Source organism: Lytechinus variegatus, chromosome 11 (genome assembly GCF_018143015.1).
Source record: "Lytechinus variegatus isolate NC3 chromosome 11, Lvar_3.0, whole genome shotgun sequence".
Taxonomy (NCBI): domain Eukaryota; kingdom Metazoa; phylum Echinodermata; class Echinoidea; order Temnopleuroida; family Toxopneustidae; genus Lytechinus; species Lytechinus variegatus.
The window spans coordinates 23,588,919-23,608,582 of NC_054750.1; the positions used below are offsets into that span (position 1 = coordinate 23,588,919).

The 19,664-nt window shown below is 35.8% G+C and overlaps 1 protein-coding gene across 1 annotated transcript; it reads left to right on the forward strand.

Annotated features, from left to right (window-relative positions):
- Positions 1-810: 810 nt before the first annotated feature.
- LOC121423820 (ribosome biogenesis protein BRX1 homolog) lies at positions 811-13,875 on the forward strand. Its single transcript, XM_041619318.1, has 9 exons — positions 811-945; positions 7,305-7,416; positions 8,803-8,846; positions 9,358-9,428; positions 10,238-10,287; positions 10,934-11,058; positions 12,215-12,316; positions 12,845-12,973; positions 13,528-13,875. The coding sequence occupies exons 1-9, from the start codon at positions 838-840 to the stop codon at positions 13,708-13,710; spliced, it is 924 nt and encodes a 307-aa protein (XP_041475252.1). The 5' UTR covers positions 811-837; the 3' UTR covers positions 13,711-13,875.
- Positions 13,876-19,664: the final 5,789 nt, after the last annotated feature.

Sequence of the window (19,664 nt, forward strand, 5' to 3'; positions counted from 1 at the left end):
CGGGTGGATGTAATTGATGGTTGTTCATAAATGATCGAAGAGATGGAGAGACATGTTTCCCAAATTATCTGAAGAGAAATGAACCTGTTGCTCTCACAACTGTTAAAACATTTAAACAAGTGGTTTAAAACTTTCAACAATTTCAACAAAAGTTTAAACAATTGTTTGATATTATAAATAACCTCTTTATTGTTAGAATAAAGCTTAAAAATGCACTCAAAATGTAAACAACATAATTACAGACTGAGTATATGATGAGAACAGAGTATAGTTGAATGATTAATTTTACTTCCCTTCCATGGATGTCGTTATTTGCACCTGCCATAAGGGGAATATGTGTTTAGTGCGGTCGGGGAACTGGCTGGCCAAAGGTATAGTAATGAGATCCCGAATGAGATGACCCCATCATGATGCTCATATGCATTGAGAAGAGACTCATGATTATTCTGTTTTTGTCTTAGGTAGGGCCTTGCTCTTTCCTATTCTCATATGATCATATCCCATCCAGCTTCTCCTACTGCCCCTCTTCTTTCTTCTTAATGTAAATTTCTTCACTTTTATGATCTTCCTCTTTTTCTCCCCCCCCCCCTTTTCTTCAATCGTTTCCTGATTTCTGTTATTCTCTCTTTGAAGAAATGATAAATGTGACGAAAGATACTCAGGAAAGCCTCGAATCATAAATGAAAAACAAAACCGATGAATAAAATTAAAAACAAACATCAGTCTAACAAATATTGCAGCTATATGTACTCGGCACTCGCGCGATATCACAGGAAATACGGAGTAGCCTTCCATAGATCCAGCGACAAAGGTTGGGAAAGACGCACGTGACCAACCATGGGAAAGAGAAAGCTAGCTCAAGTAATTCTTGAAAATAAGAAAAAGAAGAAAAGAACGGACCCAATACACAAGACGCAAAAGACCACGGAAAAGACCGGGGTAGTGGTAAGCAATTTGATTTACTAGCGCTCAAATTAGATCGGATTTATTGAATAAATTTCGTTACTGAACAGGACTTCTTGTGCCATTGACGTTGTACAGTCCCACATGTACAGGTTGGTGTAGCGTGTAAAACTTCAAACGTTCTCGATATTCATCTTCTAATTTTTCTAACAAACTTAATATTTTTCTTTCAGTTAACCCAATGACTAAGTGGAATACAAAGAGTGTCTCATATTTTGTAGAAATGAATAATCAGCGCTGCTTTTAGTGTCCTAGTATGAAAGAAAAGAATAAGGGGAATTAAGTCAGAATTAAAGGGGAAGTTCACCCTGACAAAAAGCACTCCTAGTACCAATGAGGTCCAAACATTAACATGTATGGACCTCATAGGCGACATTACCCAAAAATATGGGTTAGACAATGCTGTTCTGATTTCCAACCCAAGACTTTGGTAAATGTACGCCTTAATACAAATTGGAGTTACGTGATATGACTTTCATTTGTTGGGGAGACATTAAAAGTATTAATTAAGTAGTTCAAATTAAAATATATTATCATTAAACTTACATTTCAGGCCCTTTTTGTTGATTTTCGGTGAGCGTTCCACACAGCTGCGACGAGTGATCAACTCCGAAGTGATACGCGAACTGGTCAGCTGATCGGTCAGGTGATCGGTAGATTATCTTTTTATCAGATGTTCATAATTTATGTAAAGCGTATCAATCTTCAGTATCTTGATTCCAAAGTATCAGTATTGCAGATAAATGTCATTATTGATTGGAATCAGTGGCGGATCGGGGGGTGGGGGTGGGGGTGAGCATTTCTGCCCGATCCCCCTATTGAGATTTGTAGTAAATATTTTGGAATTAAATACGTTGTTCATACTAGTTATGCGACCCCTCCCTTATGATGATCACAGCATTATTTGTAATGGGGATATTTCGTTCATAATTATTCTTGTCTCTTCTTTCTCCTTTTTAGCCTTTTTTTGCTTGTTAAAACCTTTTTTCCTTTTTTTTTTGGGGGGGGGGCTCGCCAAATTTTACGTGGGTCAAAATTACCTTCATTTTTTTAGTGACAATCTTTTTTTCATTTGTCCAGTTCTACGCGAGACAAAATTACCTTCGATCATTATTATAGTTAAAAACTTTTATTTTTTATTTATTTATTTATTTTTTTTTTGGGGGGGAGGTTGCCAAATATCACGCGAACGTTTGTCAGCTTTTACTGTTTTATTCGACTTATAATCAAATATTAAATGGGGCTTACCACAGTTTTTTTTAAAGTCAATTCATAAGAATATCCTCCTCGGGATTTGAGCTTTCTTTCATGAAATATCAATTTTTTTCATGATTACCGAAAATACTTAAAATTTTTTATCGGTGTATGCCTATAAAGCTTTAGCTCATGCGTTGCGCCTGCCATATTTTAATGCTGATCAACTTTATGCTTTTAATGAATTCCTAAAAACAATAAATTCTCAGATCATCAATTTTGTCGCAATCGAATAATTCGATTGCGTCTCTCTATCAGTTTTGAATATTCATAAAAAATATCAGCTCGTGCTTTTTGCTCATAATATTGTGATTAGTAAATTCTTCTCTTATATAATCGAGTCGGATAGATAGATAGATAACTAGAGAGAGAGAGTTGGGGGGGGTCCCTCAGCTACTTGTCCTCGCTTATTTGTTATTATTTGTTATTATGCTCATGTTGTGAGAGCTTTGTGTTTTCACATTTTTTTCTTTTTCAACCTTTTTATTGTCTCGGAGCTTCCCTCTATTTCTTTACACTATATTATAATGTAGTCCTGTTTCAATCATTGGCGGTGGAAGCCCCAAATTTTAGGAGGGGACAACCTAAAAAATTTTGACAAGCAAAAAAAAAGGCTCTCAACCCAAACATTTTAGGGGGGACGTAGGAAAATAAATTGACAAGCAAAAAAAAAAGGTCAACAACAAATTTAGGGGGGAACGTCCCCGCTTCCGCCGCCTATGGTTTCAATTCTTTTTTTGTTCTCATTTCAATGAAAACATCATTATTAAACTGACGTACATGTAGAAGACTTTATTACGAAATGTTGACATTGTTTTGTCTCGTTTGTTTGGCTTTCTTTTTTTCTTCTCCTCATCTTCTTTTTCTTCTTACTTTTTCCCTTTCCTTATTTTCTCTTCAGTATTTCATTCAGGTATCCGCCAATTTATACAACACCAAGCATATAGAGGCGGATAATCAGTGAGGGAGCATGACGGTGTGCCGCTCTAAAAAAAAGGAGGAATATTGGAAGAAAAAAAAAGAAGAAGGGATGGGGAAAAAATAAAGAAAAAAAAAAGATGATGATGGCAATGACGATGATGAAAATTATCTTGGTGATGATGATGGTTGTGGTGACGGTTGTGGTGATGATGATGGTGATGCTAATGATAGTGGTGATGATGATGATGACGAGATGTAATTTTGTTATTTTGTCTTTGAAAAAATTAAGTAGTGCAAAGTTGAATTCATTTAAAGTTTATTATGAAAATAGCAGAAAAAAAATTGGTATGCGTTCGAGGAAAATCCATCCCCCACCAATCTTTTTCAAAGATTTTTTTTTTGCCCGGGGGGGGGGGGGGGGGCCACTTCCATTCACGAGTGGATACCATGCGCGACCATGGGGTCTCGAAAAGCACCCTAAACACGTAATTTCCATATTCTGAAAATGCACCCCTTAACAAGTATTGGCGTGTGAAACCCTACCCTTAACAAGTATTGGAAACAAAACGATACTCTTGGCAAATATTCCCTGAAATGAACCCCTAAACAAGTACAGGAATGTTTTATTGTTACGGGTCCTTCGGTCGTCGGCTTTACCTTATTTGGTTTAGTACGACCCCACCTTCTACACCTCGCGCAAATCGGACTCTAAACACGAAGTGTTGGAGCAAAAAGGACATCCTTTATAAAACATTTTGATTTTGTTTTATCATCCCCGCAAATTAGACCCTAAACACGACGGTTTTCCTAGCGAATTAATAGATACCCTCAGTTTTTCGTTATTTTTGTGTTTTTGACACCCTTATCACGTTACGTAGGTAACGTGCCCTATCGTGAAAAGGACATCCTTTTTACGTTTTTTTTTGGTCGCGCATGGTATCCACTCGTCAATGTAAGTGCCCCCCCCCCCCGGCCCCCCGGGTTTTTTTGTGACGGCGTAGGCCTTTGCAAGCAGCTATTATTATGGTAAAAAAGTAAATGAAATGTCAAGAAATACATGATAATGATTTTTATGGTACATTTTAGTAGGCCTATATCAATTCATACTTGTTATCAAAAAGAAAAAAGTGGGTCGTTACGGACCATTAAAAATGGGAAATTTGGGCATTTTATATTTAGGATAGAGCAACTGCTCGTTATAGACGTCACAATAAATCAAGCATTCTAAATTCTATCAACTCCATTTTTTGTCAAATAACACCTTCATCGATATTTTGAAATGATTTTTCTCATATTTTCATCATCTTTTTATCGGTGAAATTCCCCTTTAATTTACAAAACAGATTCGCAAACAATATCAAGAGTGGTGGGAGGCAAGGGTGGAAATCTAAGGTAGGGGACCAGGGGCTGGAAAACAGGCAAAAAAAAAACAAAAACAAACTAACAAAAAAAAAACAAAAAGGAAGGTTTATCACCCCCAAAAGAAGGTCGTCTCGTCCAAAATACATGTTTTACTTCGATTTAAATGATGTAGGCCTATTTCTTTACATATATAAAAGAACAAAAATAGTAGGGGGACATTTGATAATGTGCCCCTACTATTTTGGGTTAGGGGGAAGTGTCCCCCTGGGATTTGCGCCCATGTGGGTGGGGGGTGCTGCACCTCCTTTCGGAATCATTATGGAACAGTGTGAATAGTCGCTGTGATTTCGATCTCATACCTATAAAAAAAAATAGAACAAAAGAACGCCTTGACCACAGGCCAAAATGCCTAACAATTTTTCCGCGGCATTAACAACTCTCGTAAGGGGCGCTCCATTTATAAATAGAGTTGCATGTGTAGCTGTCTATGGCAACAGAATCCATCGCAGAATTGAAGCCAGAAGCGTGGGAATTTGGCAGAAAATTCAAGAAAAGAACCGGTGAGTACCGATTTAAGAGTAATTATATATTCATTAACATTTATTGAATCATAAGAATAAAGATTTTTTACGGAAAGAAAGCTTAGTTCTAAGCTAGGGCTGCCCAAATGCGCGTGAGTGGAGTCTCAGTTTCTTAACACGGGTAAGTATTGCGGTGTCGCCTAGAGTGACAAAAAGTTTATTGTAAAAATAGCAGAAAAAATAATAAAAAATATTGCCGAAGGTTTGAGAAAAAAATCATCAAATAATTAAAAAGTTATTAGAATTTCAATTATTTGATTTGTGACGTCATATGCGAGCAGCATTCCTACAATACATAGCGAATGGTAAAAAATCAATGAAATTTCATTTTCTCAGAAAATTGAAAATGGTTTTCACTGTACCTTTTGTATATCAATAGACAAATCATTTCACACCCGATCATGAAAAGAAAACAAAATTAAGACATCAGGAACCATACAAAATTTGAAATTCATGCATTTTATATTAATTACGTAACACATGGGGCAGCTGCTCGTTTATGACGTCACAAATCCAAAACTTTGAACTCTAATAACTTTCTTACTCTTTAACGAATTTTCCTCAAACCTTCACCGATATTTTTTACTATTTTTTCTGCTTTATTTACAACAAAGTTTTCTTCAGGGTGAACTTCCCCTTTAAAGCTAAAAATTAAATGTTAAAGCAAATAAAACAAAATCCAATCAGCCAACAAAAATCTTAATATTTGGGGTTTTTGAAATAAATTTTTAAAGATTAGAAAAAAAAACAACTAAACATTGCGGCATCACACATATTAGAAATAAAGGTAGATGGAACAAAAAGAAAGAGGTAGCCATGAAGGATAGAAGGATGAAGAAAGAAGGATCATAGAAAAAAAAATAAAGAGGGAAAAAGTTCAAACTTCAAGCGAACCCCCCAAAATCCAATCATCTAACAAAAATCTTAATGGTATTTGTTCATTTTTTCGATATATTTGAAAGATTAAAAAATAACTAAAATATTTTAGAAATGAATAAAACTTCAAAGTGAAACATTGTCAAACTTAAATTAGATGAAACATCGCAGCATCACACTCAGGCAGCTCTCATCCCATTATAACTACAAGTACCCTCGAACCGATCACAACAAGACTCAAAATGAAAGCTGAAAAAACTAGATAGATGAAATCTCAACAACTTGCTCCTCCGATTACACTACCAAATCAGTAATCTGAGAATCCATAATATAATAAAGGAGCAAAATATGGGACGATCCCGGGAAATGCGGGACATCTGGTCACCCTGATATTGGGATTGTCCCAGAAAACAAGGATATCCTCATAAACCAAGACAAATCATACATGTCTTGATAAATTGAGACTGTCCTTGTTTATGGGGACAGTTTTTTTTTTTCACTTACTGCTGTGGGACATAGACAGCAACGTTGGGGATTGAAAGTGCTAAAAATAGATTCAGTGACATCAATTCCCCCTACTTCACCATCTATTTTTCACAACTTGCCATCTTCCAATAATCTTGTTATGAAACCTGATATGTTTAGATTGACCAGTGCACTTAATTGGTGTCGGCACTTGAACTTTCCTAGATTTCTGTGTGGAGGAATCTTTGAAAACTGAGACAGTCCCTGTAAACTGGGATGATCCCACTCTTCTGACCAGCACCTCTACGTGCAGTTAAAATAAGTGTAAGAATTTCAGTGGGGCCAAAAACTGAATTATCAAGTTCCAAGTTTAGGCCTATATTTCCTTATATAGATCAATATATTAACTATTTTTACAGACCTCGGTCAACCAAGTATAGTTATGAAAGTAATGTACAAAGCAGGATTTCTCAATTTTCTTGAATTTTCAGCCTGAAATTTTTTACACGTAATCCTGCCGCGCAACTATAGTGTTCTGTTTCCGACCAATGGACATAGAGGGCATCAACACTTTATAGTGGATAAAATGCGACAAAACAGAACAAAGTGACTGCATGCACCTCTTTGCTTTCCCTTCCAGAAGGGAGAGGTAAAAGAGAAGGGAAAGAAAAAGAAGGGAGAATGGGGAAAAGATGTCACATTCAATTAGAAATCAATTTTGATAAAGTTTCAAGAAAAACTGTAAATGAGATGGAAAAAGATGGGAAAAGTGAATGAGAGCTCTGGTATTGAGTTTGCCATCTGCATGGAAAAGTAAAGAGAACAAAGAGGACCAGTTGCGTTAACTAGATGATTTTAAAATTTCTTTTGCATTTCTTCCAGGCCAGATGGACAAACAAAGAAAGGACACTAATCTTTGCATCGCGAGGGGTATCCTATAGAGGGCGCCATCTCATGAATGATCTCCGAACTCTTTTGCCACATTCAAGATCAGGTAGACACCAGGATTATTCGGGCTGGGTTATTTATCCATTTAATTTCCACTAAATCAATGATCATAATTCAAACATTTTACATAGTAGTGTAGTGATTAGTAGCCATGCATGTATTGAAGGTCAAGTCCACCTCAGAAAAATGTTGATTTGAATCAATAGAGAAAAATCAGACAAGCACAATGCTGAAAATTTCATCAAAATCGGATGTAAAATAAGAAAGTTCAGACATTTCAAACTTTCGCTTATTTTCAACAAAATAGTTATATGAACGAGCCAGTTACATCCAAATGAGAGTTTCGATGATGTCACTCACTATTTCTTTCGTTTTTTATTGTTTGAATTATGCAATATTTCAATTTTTACGAATTTGACGATTAGGACCTCCTTGCCTGAAGCACAAAATGTTAAAATAATAGAATTCCATGTGTTCAGGGAGGAATAAAACTTCATTTCACATGACAATGACGAGGAAATAAAAATATTTCATATTTCATATAATAACAAATTACATGTTTGAATTATGCAATATTTCAATTTTTACGAATTTGACGATTAGGACCTCCTTGCCTGAAGCACAAAATGTTAAAATAATAGAATTCCATGTGTTCAGGGAGGAATAAAACTTCATTTCACATGACAATGACGAGGAAATAAAAATATTTCATATTTCATATAATAAAATACAAAAGAAATAGTGAGTGAGTGATGTCATCAACTCTCTCATTTGGATGTAACTGGCTCGTTCATATAACTATTTTGTTGAAAATAAGCGAAACTTTAAAATGCCATAACTTATTTTACATCCGATTTTGATGAAATTTTCAGTGTTATGCTTGTTGGATTTTTCTCTTTTTATTCAAATCAAGTGTTTGTTGGGGTGGACTTGTCCTTTAAGCTTGAAATATACATGTATGACTCCGCTTGCATTAAAAATAGTTGTAGTATATTGTAAAATATGAGTAATTTTACTTTGCTTAGTCAATCTAATAATTGTTCAAATCCCAACCTAGGAAAAGACTAGTGAAGATTAATCCACATTTACCACTCCCAATCACGTTTGAATCTGAAACTGTACTATGATATGCTGCTGAAGTTATTTAATTTTTTTAACACAACTTTAACATAGAAAGGAAATTATGATATTGTTTTAAGGACAAGATGACAGTTGATTCACAGACTGTATCACAAGTCTACAAAAGAGTTAATATATTCACTGTTTCAAATTCAGATTTTTATTACTGTTATTTTCAATGTCTGTTTTGTTTTGAGTGGTCATAATTTGTCATTTCATTAAGAACCTGATATAACCTGAACTTTCATTTCAATCATCACATTTAAGATTGTCCTACTCAAATCTTGTGCTTACCGTATGTTTTTGTTTGCAGATTCCAAAATGGATAGAAAAGACAATGTGTTTCTTATCAATGAAGTAAGTACTTGGGCAGCATTAATTGTCTAAAATCTGGTAGTATCTTGTTTAAACTTTGGATATCAATTTATTATTCATCACTTAATCAGTCAACCAATTAATTCCATCTTTTAATCTTTAATACTGTAATTTTAGGAATAGAAGCCATGATTAAAAGCCCTGTCACATTGTTCCATGCAAGCCTTGCGTGTGACTTGCGGGTAACTATTTTTGTCACCCGCAGGTCGGCTGTATTGACAGTATCTCACACGCAACTCACACGCAGAAGCACATGCAAGACTGATTTGCATGCAGAAAAATATTGAACATGCTCAAAACATTTTTGTGGGTGAGTCACTGGCAATCACCCGCAAGGCTTGCACGGAACAATGTGACGGCCTTTAGAAAACGGAATGCCTCCAAAAAAAGCTTTAAAATAAAATTATTAAAGATGAAGATCAAAGAACTGAGTACATCTATGATTGTGTGGAGTTTGTTATTCTCGATCTTGGTTTTCATTGCTGTTGTGTAGGTCTGTGAAATGAGAAATTGTAACAAGTGTCTGTTCTTTGAAGCAAGGAAAAAGATGGATCTTTACCTATGGTAAGTCAGTGAGTTCTTGTGATTTACAGCGAATACCAGCAGCCTCTTATAGCACTGCATGCTGCCCTCAACTACTAAAATCTTGCCAGGATGCTAACCCATAATGCAACGTTCTGAGGAGTGTAGTCTTGTGATACAGACCCTCTGAATGATAACCCACTAATTCACTACACAATGAATTCATAGTGTAATTATTACAAGTTCAGTAGCTAAACAAGTACTTTTGCCCTCAAAATATTTTAATTTTTCTCTACAAATTACAAATAAAATTATAGGCTATTTATTCTTTTCATTATTAATAGTAATCTCAAAAGGTATATATTTCAATATTAGCTATTTAAAGCACACAGCGATTAGTCAGCTTCCTCTTCATGAAGCATTCACAGATTTGCTTGATCCACACGTGCGATTAAAGCTACCATCATAGGAATGCCAACCCTGGAGAAATTAGAACTTTCGAGCTTAGTCTGAATTTGGACATTTTATATCAGTAAAGGTGTCGTTTTTTTTTTCAAAAGAAAAATTGATATTGCCTTATCTTTCTATAATTTAGTTGTTTCCTATGTGGATTATTTGGTTTCTTGACACCAACCGAATGAGATAAAATCACTTTCTTGCCAATACCATTCACCATCTCTCCTTAGCTGCACTTTAGAAAGCTGTCTACATCCAGATTGCCTCAGAAAGGATGTTTTACTGGGGATTATGATAATTTGCTTTATTTCAAACTAAAGCAGCCCCCCTTTTCCATCATGATTTGTTAATATTATCCCTTTGATTCCTCTCCCACATTTGTTTGTATTTGATAGGGCAGCAAACATTCCTCATGGTCCGTCGGCAAAGTTTCTGGTAGAAAACAGTAAGTTGTTCAGATTATCCATAATCTTATTCTCCCATATATGTTTAAATATAGCTATTAAATTGCATTTATAGATTTTAGTGATTAATGATGTTTTTTATTGGTGTATTTCAAATGCTTTACTTTCTACGACAACAGAAAATCATATTTTATTTACCCCTTTTCACAGCAATTCACTGTATTTAATAATAATAATAATAGGCATTTATATAGCGCCATCTATCTAGAAATATTCTATTCCGAGGCGCTTTGTTATTATTATTACCCCGGCTTTAGCTCGAGCTGCCTCTCAGCGCTCGTGCATTCAAGGAATTAATCGTGCCGGGTACCCATTCACCTCACCTGGGTCGAGTGCAGCACAATGTGGATAAATTTCTTGCTGAAAGAAATTATGCCATGGCTGGGATTCAAACCCACAACCCTCTGTTTCAAAGTCAGAAGACTTATCCACTGGGCCACAACGCTCCAAACCAATTTCAATCCAGATTTAAAAGTTTTTAGTATGCATAATCAGTTTTTGCTTTGTTTAATTCTACAATATGAAATATAATAATAATTTATACCTGAATCTTAGTTGTGATAATATGATTTCCCCCTTGCTATCTTGATTTATGATAACAATTTATTTTTATGTTTGTACTTGTAGTTCACACAATGGCGGAATTGAAGCTGACAGGGAATTGCCTTAAAGGGTCACGCCCTCTGTTGTCCTTTGACCCCCAGTTTGATGAGTCACCTCATTTTAGTCTTCTAAAAGAACTCTTCATTCAGGTATGTGAATACTTGTGACATATGTAACTGCTGATACATGTCACCTTTTTGTCTTGAAAGACAGTAGGTTATTTGCGCTCAATTAAACTGTTCACTTTCTGCAATTACGCCTCTCCTCCCACTGTTTGTCTTTTCATGTCTCTGATCCACACCCTCTCTCAGAAGTTTACTCTATTTGCCTCTGTCAGCAGAAATTTTAATAAAGAAAGTGTATACTCTAAAATTATCCAGTCTTCTGTGATTCAGGAAACATAAAAAAAATAAATCACAGAATTTGGCAAGAATATGGTAAATGCTATCTTTTAGGACAAGAAAAAATGAATTACACTTTACAGCTTTAATATACAGATAAATTCATGAAAAAGCCTAATCCAATAAATTAATCCATGCATCAGTACAAAATGTGACAATCAAACCTGTGTGCGGTGTACTATTCCTTATTTTGCCTAGCTTTATCTGCACACAGCAGTACATGCAATGATGTATACATGTAGATGAAAGCCTTTCTAAGATTTTTACTATGTACAATTGTATTATGTTTTGTACTTGTCACTGAAGGAAAGGAAATTTGCATTTTAGAAAACAGAAAAGTGAGATGTACTCTTCACGCTATTCTTATTACTAGTACCTCTACGGCGGCCGTATGGTGAGACAAAAACAGACGTTTTAACATTTTGTGTACCAGCTACATATAGGTGGTTTGAATTAAAATTAATAAAACGGCTGTTTTCGACTCACTGTACGGCCGTTGTTGAGCAAATGTGACCAAGGTATTACTTTTCATATCAATTCCTGTTGTGGCCTTTTTTATGTTTGGGTAATCTTAGTTACGGGAACAAGCTTACAAAGTCAGGTTTTAGTCGTTTGTAGAAAAGAAATATATCAAGAGTAATCTATTTCATGATTGAATTTAATATGTATTCCCAGAGAATATATTTGTAACTTATGGTTTCCATATCTGTGTGCTCTTAATAGCTTGTAACAGAGGTTCTCCTAGTATGGCATAGCGGTGGTTTGAAATTGAAATAACACTATATTTTGTCTTTTTAATGATTAAATTTCTTTGTTGTTGTTGTTGTATCAGTATTTTGACCAGTGTAACCATTTGAAATTTGAAATAGATAGTGATTTTGTATTTATTTTTGTTCTATTCCAGATATTCAGTACTCCTTACCTACATCCAAAGAGTCAGCCTTTCATTGATAACATCTACACATTCACTATACTGGATAATAGGATATGGTTCAGAAACTATCAGGTTTGTATATTTCTTTATAATTCATTAACTGTTTTACTTTGTTGTTGTACACTGCAGAATCTACATAGGTCAACCTATCATTAGTCAAATAATCTGCCAGGTCAAAGCAATTACTCTTTATTCATTTTCATTGAATGACAACTTCATATGAAATGTATCAATAAACAAATGAAACAATGCTCAGAGAATTCTTGTACTACTTTAACCCATAGGATCAACCCACTGTACATAGACAATGGATGGTTTCAAATTTGATGTTGATGTTTTTTGTGTGAGTTTTTTATCGGCATAGCACAAAACTTGAAAGTGAAGCAGGTACTGGGATGACTCTTAACTACATGTAGGTGGTATATTATTTAATGATATCAATAACGTGATGTGGATCTTGTTTTTAAACTCAAGTTAGGTGTTGGTGTTAGGGTAGGCAATTGAATTGTGCTCCCAACACCAAAATTAGCGCAAACACTGAACTTGAAAACACCCTCTGTACATGGTTAATGTTGATCAATTCCTTTCCACCAATGACAGATAGTAGAAGAGGATGGGTCGCTGGCTGAGATAGGTCCTCGTTTAGTCCTCAATCTCATCACGATCTTCAACGGTAGCTTCCGTGGTCCCACTCTCTATGAAAACCCACATTATGTCTCACCAAACCAGGTATGGGAATGAGTACCTCTATTGATTCATCTGTCTGTCTTTCATCTCTATCTATCTATCTATCTGTCTGTCTGTCTGTCTGTCGGTCTGTCTGTCTGTCTGTTCGTGTGTCTGTCGGTCTGTCTGTTCGTCTGTCCATCTGTCTGTCCATGTAATATGTCTATCAAACTACCTTTCTTTCTCAACTGATTGTAAGTTTCCATTGTGATATTAACCTTCAGAAAAAAGTGAATTGAAAAATTGTTCTAAAATTGTATGAGTTCAGTCATTCCAATTTACCTCAGGCCACCCCGATGCCATCAGAAATGATCTTGATATCCTTCAAAATATTTGTAGACTTATAAATAAGTGCTGTTTTTGCCTGTGGCGTTGTTGCCTTTGGTAAGAAGTGGCCTATTGAAAAGTAATTTTTACTGTTGATGATAATGGACTTGGATGCCTCCTAAAGTGAGCACTGCCTTCCCTTTTCTGTATGTGCCCTTTTAAGAAGTGGCCTTGCTTATTTGAATTCTCAATTCAAGCCCCGCTTTATTCTCTGTGTATTTCTCTTGCAGCACCGTCGATTGATGAAGAAACAAGCATCGCTGAAATACCAGAACAGGGTTGAGTCCAAGATGGGTCGTATCGAGAGGAAGGAAACGGAGACGTACAAGATGGACAATCTAGATGAAGTATTTCATACCATCAGACCGGAAGACGCTAAGGGAGCAGAGAAACTGACATTCTTCAGGAAATGAAGGAGAACTCCTGCATTTTTAAGAGAGGAGGACCATAGAACTGGACATTCGTCATGAATTAAGTAAACTCCTGTATAAGAAGTCTACATGCCTGCTACACTTTAACTCTTAACGTGCCACTGTTGCCAGTCGACACCAAATGACACACATAAATCCCATTGAGGTGACATTTTTCTGGCGCAGTAAGAGTTAACACCACATCATTTTCTTCTTCAGAGATCCTTTAGTCTCAGTTGAGTGTTGTACACAGGTTAGGACTTGGGGAGGGCTTGAAGAGTAGATGCTATTTACTATGACATCCTGATACAGAAATAATCAAAGCATCTAATAGCTAGTTCTATTTTTTCTCCAGCCTACCACTTCATGCCATGTGGACTACCAACTACCACACCATTATTACTATGAGTTACGGGCAAACTTGTTGGCCTTTCAAATTATTTTTATAGAATCTTTTTGATGCAGATTAATAAAGAGGCCTTCTAATTAAGCTTTTGTTTACAGGATTGAGTTGCAGTGTACAGTCTGGGGTTTTTCCAGAACCCTGTATTGGCCAGGTCAACTCACTGACTCAATCTGTACAACAGTTAATGTTACATAGTTTCTTATTTTTTTTTTTTGGGGGGGATGGTTAACTTGATAAAAGTCTGTAAGCTTCATAGAAGAAAATACAAATTGTCGCATCATCATTTAGCACAGAAAATTCAAAGGATCTCAGTCTCTCTGGTTTTCAGGGTGAGAACAGCAGGATTTTACTTGTGAATAAGATCACCCCAACTGATCCCTTGTTTCATGCTCTGATTAGCATACTGCAAAAAGGGTAATTCTAGGGTAATCACTTCTGAATGTTTACATTGTAATTTCATATGCTTATAGCATTTGGAATAATTTAACAGTTATTGAAAGGTCATATTTTTAATTTTCTGGCAATTTACTCCAAACTCGGTTTTCATGCGATTATCTGAAAATTTTGGTTCATCTTGTGTGCCAGTTTATGAAAAGAAGTTTTAACCTCTTACACTCGAAGTATGACATGTACATTAGTTGACTTTATGATTTCATGAGGTCATATGAAGCATTCAATTGTACCATGGTGCAAAGCAATGGACTATACATAATTACGCCTACACTATAAAGAAAAGTCCAATTAGGAAGGCATGCTTTTTGCAAAGGGTGCTATTAAATTCATGATTGAATGAAGAGTGATAATACAGGAAATCTGCATAATCCATAGATTTGTACCATGCTGTGATACAATTGAAAACTCTTGAGAATACAGGGGTCCATTACAGAAAGAGTTGCGTTTAAACGCAAGTCAAAATATCAAACGCAAGTCAAAATATCAATCGCAAGTCAAAATATCAATCGCAAGTCAAAATATCAATCGCAAGTCCGAAATGCTTGCTGTTGATTGGTTGAAAAATCAAGTTGCGCATGATTTTTAGAGTTGCAATTGATTGCAACTCTTTCTGCAACAGACCCCAGGCCAAAATGTTGTTGAGCATTCATAACAGACCCGGGAAGGTGTTTCATAAAGCTGTTCGTAAGTTGAGAGCGACTTTAAGAACGATTGGTGATCCTTTCTTGTTTATGGTAGATTCATTGGCGATGGTTTAGCGTGTATGTATTAGGAAAGGATCACCAGTGGTTCTTAGAGTCGCTCTTAACTTACGAACAGCTTTATGAAATGGTCCCCTGATTACCTGTAAAATAAAACTCACTTTTGGCCTGATCTTGGTTTGAGACATGATGTAATCAATCTACTGGGTATAAAGTGAGTTTTATGAGATATTCATGATTCAGATAAAATAATAAAGCTGCAAGTTACGAATGACGAGCGATCCTATCTTGCGTTAAAAATCATCACACCGAAATTTCAATGGTGATGATTATTAAAAGCTCCTAAGAAACGGTCACTAGTTCGTTAAAGGGGAAGTTCACCCTGACAAAAAGTTTATTGTAAAAATAGCAGAAAAAATAATAAAAAATATTGCCGAAGGTTTGAGAAAAAATCATCAAATAATTAAAAAGTTATAATAATTTCAATTATTTGATTTGTGACGTCATATGCGAGCAGCATTCATACATAGCGAATGGTAAAAAATCAAATAAATGTCATTTTCTCAGACAATTAAAAATGGTTTTCACTGTACCTTTTGTTTATCAATAGACACATCATTTCACACCCGATCATGAATAGAAAACAAAATTAAGTCATCAAGAACCATACAAACTTTGAAATTCATGCATTTTATTTTACATAACACATGGGGCAGCTGCTCGTCTATGACGTCACAAATCCAAAACTTTGAACTCTAATAACTTTCTTACATTTTAACGGATTTTCCTGAAACCTTCACCAATATTTTTTATTAATTTTTCTGCTATTTTTACAACAAAGTTTTCTTCAGGGTGAACTTCCCCTTTAAGTCGCTTGTAACTTACGAACGGCTTTATAAAACACCCACCTGGTAACAGCTGAGCTATTGATCATAGGGACTTGGCATTTCATACCATTGATCATTCTATGGAATCAAGTATACAGATTAACTCTACGATCAATCGCTGAGCTTTTTGCATTATGGACTTATAAAATATTAATTCAGCACAAGTTATGCTTTTGTTAAAAGTATTAAATGAATTTATAGAAAGATAAAATTTCCTTGTTATGATATTATATGAAAATTTATCGAGTGCAGTTCTATGAGATACCTGACAGTTACACCATAATCTGTGTCTGGGTTTATTTCATGCAGGAATCCCACAAGTGTTTTTCCATCTGCAATTCCTGCATACATCATGGAATGGGGAAGGTGGGAAAGCCAAATGGCAGCTTTGAATCCCGCCATAATTGCACTACAGGCCTTCCCACGTCTCCACTGTTTTTTTGTCTAATAATGCGAGTATTCATTGTACAGAGAGACTTGCTGGATTCTGGCATGAAAGATGCAGCTCAGACCTTTGGTTAAGTTGGCAGACTGTTTACCTTGTGGATGGGAGAAAATTACCAGTTGGTCTCCACCAGCTTAGCTACTTGCTTTCTGTTTGGTCTAATCATGGTTTGTTCACTGACCACTTGGTCTAATTGCCATTTAACTAGTTTGTCTTATTTCAAGAGGCTATACCCATGCCATCTAGATATCCACTAGGACTAATACCATGTAGTCTGTGGTTAGATGATTTGTTGAATTTTCATTTGTGCAAAATAATCACTAGGCAAATTGGGTATTAGACCAAAAGTGTAGGGTGTACCAAACAGTAATTATAACAAATCGACAATTGACCAACTGTAAACTCCTTTAAGTTCTGGGGCTGTTTCATAAAGCTGTTAGCAAGTTTAGAGTGACTTTAAGAATGACAGGTGATCCTTTTTTGTTGGTAAATGACATTCACCATTAAATGTCCATTGGCGATTATTTTGCACATAGGAAAGGTTCACCAGTCATTCTTAAAGCTGCCTTTAACTTGGGACACTTTTATGAAACGTCATCTGGAATATCCTCATTATATAGAATTGTTCAGGTATAAAGAGGGAAGGACGTATTAATGGCGATTGTGAAAGGAAGATGATGGTGAGGATTAGGATTGTGGTGGTGACGATGATTATGATTGTTAGCAGTAATGATGATGCCAGTGAAGGTGATGATATTGTTATGGTGACAAAGATAATTTATCAACCCCATGGCAATAAGACCTACATGTAAGAATCCTAATCGGTGCATTGTGATGAAGTGAATAAAACTGAAAAGATCATAGACAAAAATTAAATAAAAACACAACACAAATTAAATAGATTTCTTTAAATTTCTTTATTTTTACAAATCATGTATTGTTAGTGATGCTGCAGATAGTTGCATTAACATGTACAAACTGAAAACTGCACAAACTAAAAGAGAAAATAAATCACAGATTTGAACAACTTTAACATATTAGTACAGCAGGGTGTCCATCCTGTGCTTGTCATTTTGCCTTTAGATACATAATGCAAGTGGATGTCACATACAAGTGAAATTGCTTTATAAATAGGTGACAAAAAACAGGTAGATGTTTCATACTTAGTCTGCAGGCCCAGACCCTGATTGAGACTTTTACCAACAAGTGGGTCTTCACACAAAGACTAGCATAAATATATCTTGCTGTTTCAATTCCGCAAGAGGGCCTTCAGTACACAAGTCCTCAATAGGCTTTGCATTCAGACCCCTTAACTTGAGTGAAGGGTCTGCACAGCAGACTAGTAGTGACGTGAAATGGTCTTCATAGGCTTATATACGGTTCCATGACATATGCTCCAGCGATAATTACTCTGATGGAAAATATGCACGCTGAGCCAAGCATAAAATCTAATATTAGACAGCCAAGACAGATAGCCAAGCGCGATTGGTCCATAGCACGTCACGTGATATGATCGAAATCAATGTATTTTCCCAGCCGGTCCACCTTCGATGATATATTGACCAACCGGTCCATGAATATATTTTTCTACGTGTATGGCGCCCTCTTGTGGATTAGATGTTACCATGCATAATCGGCCTGCCTTGGGTCCTGGACCTAGACTGGGCTCGAACTTAGAGTTCGATCTAGGGCTAGGCCTAAACAAAGTTGATTTGATTAGAAAAGGGTCATTCACTGCGTTAGACTAACGTTACTTAGATATCTATAGATCAAGATCTAACGTTAGATCTATACCAGTTCAATCACTGTGAATATCATAAACTTGCTGCACGCATCGTTAGGCCTAACTTTATCTTCATCGTTAGAGGCTATCTAATATAACAGATATTGACTGATGGGATATGTAAAAAAGAAAATTCTTTGGACCACCTAAAGGATTTGTATTTTCCCGAGGGGTCACGAAATATGATCATGAGGGAAAATACGGCGGTCCAAAGAATGTTTATATTACACACCCCATCAGTCAATATCTGTATAATATCCAAAAATTAATAAACCCTAATACTGATTTTTACATTATACTGAACCCAAAACTCTATTAAAATCCTAACTCTAACCCTATTGCCCTCTGAGATATTGAGACCGGGGGAAAATGTCGCAGGAGCAAATATCCTGTCACCTTACATACATATCAAGAGGCACTCTATAGCATGTATTCATATGAAATAAGTGGTAATATACTCAAAATAGGAAACAAGTTTGTGATAGTTACAGAACAAACTGCTTTACCTTGTACACACGTGTACAGTGATGACATTATACATGTACATGTACTGGACAGAATATCAACTCAAATAAGATTTTGAATTCTACTGATTATCGTACCTCTGGATAGCAATTATATCTATGCACATAAACAAACTACTCTGTATACTCCCTTCATTGGCATATATATATATCATATATGCATTGAACAAACATATGATATATAGTGTACTCTGCACTTCAACCAGACAATGATTTGGTCAGTCTTATATTGCGGCATTAAATGTACAAAAATAAAAGTCAACCTAATGCAGTGTACATGTAGTGTTGTGTATCACAGAGTAGTCAGTCAAGAACTTGGCTTCGTGTTACAGGGACAGGTCCAGGGGGACATTATATGAGCAAGATGAGAAGGGCTCAATGCTGGTACCAGCAATATTATTTTACAGTCTGATGCAGTAAACAGGGCTTTGTATTAAAACCAAAGAATATAAAGTAGACTTGTTGATTTTGATGGACTCTGATGAATACCTTCAAGCTTTCATATGTCACATTGAAAAGGAACGTAAACCCCGATACAGGTGATCCTTTATTTTGGTAGCTGACATGACCCAAATTTCATACGTGTAGCTTTAGCTCCCCGAGAGAAATGGCCACAAGTCGAGTGAGTGTAAAGTTGCTTTACACTCACTGACAGCCAAGTTATGAAACACCCAACAGGCAATGCAACAGATTAAGAAGCTGCATAGGGGCCCTGTTCATTACATAAGATCACTACAAAATATGATACACTTGTACTG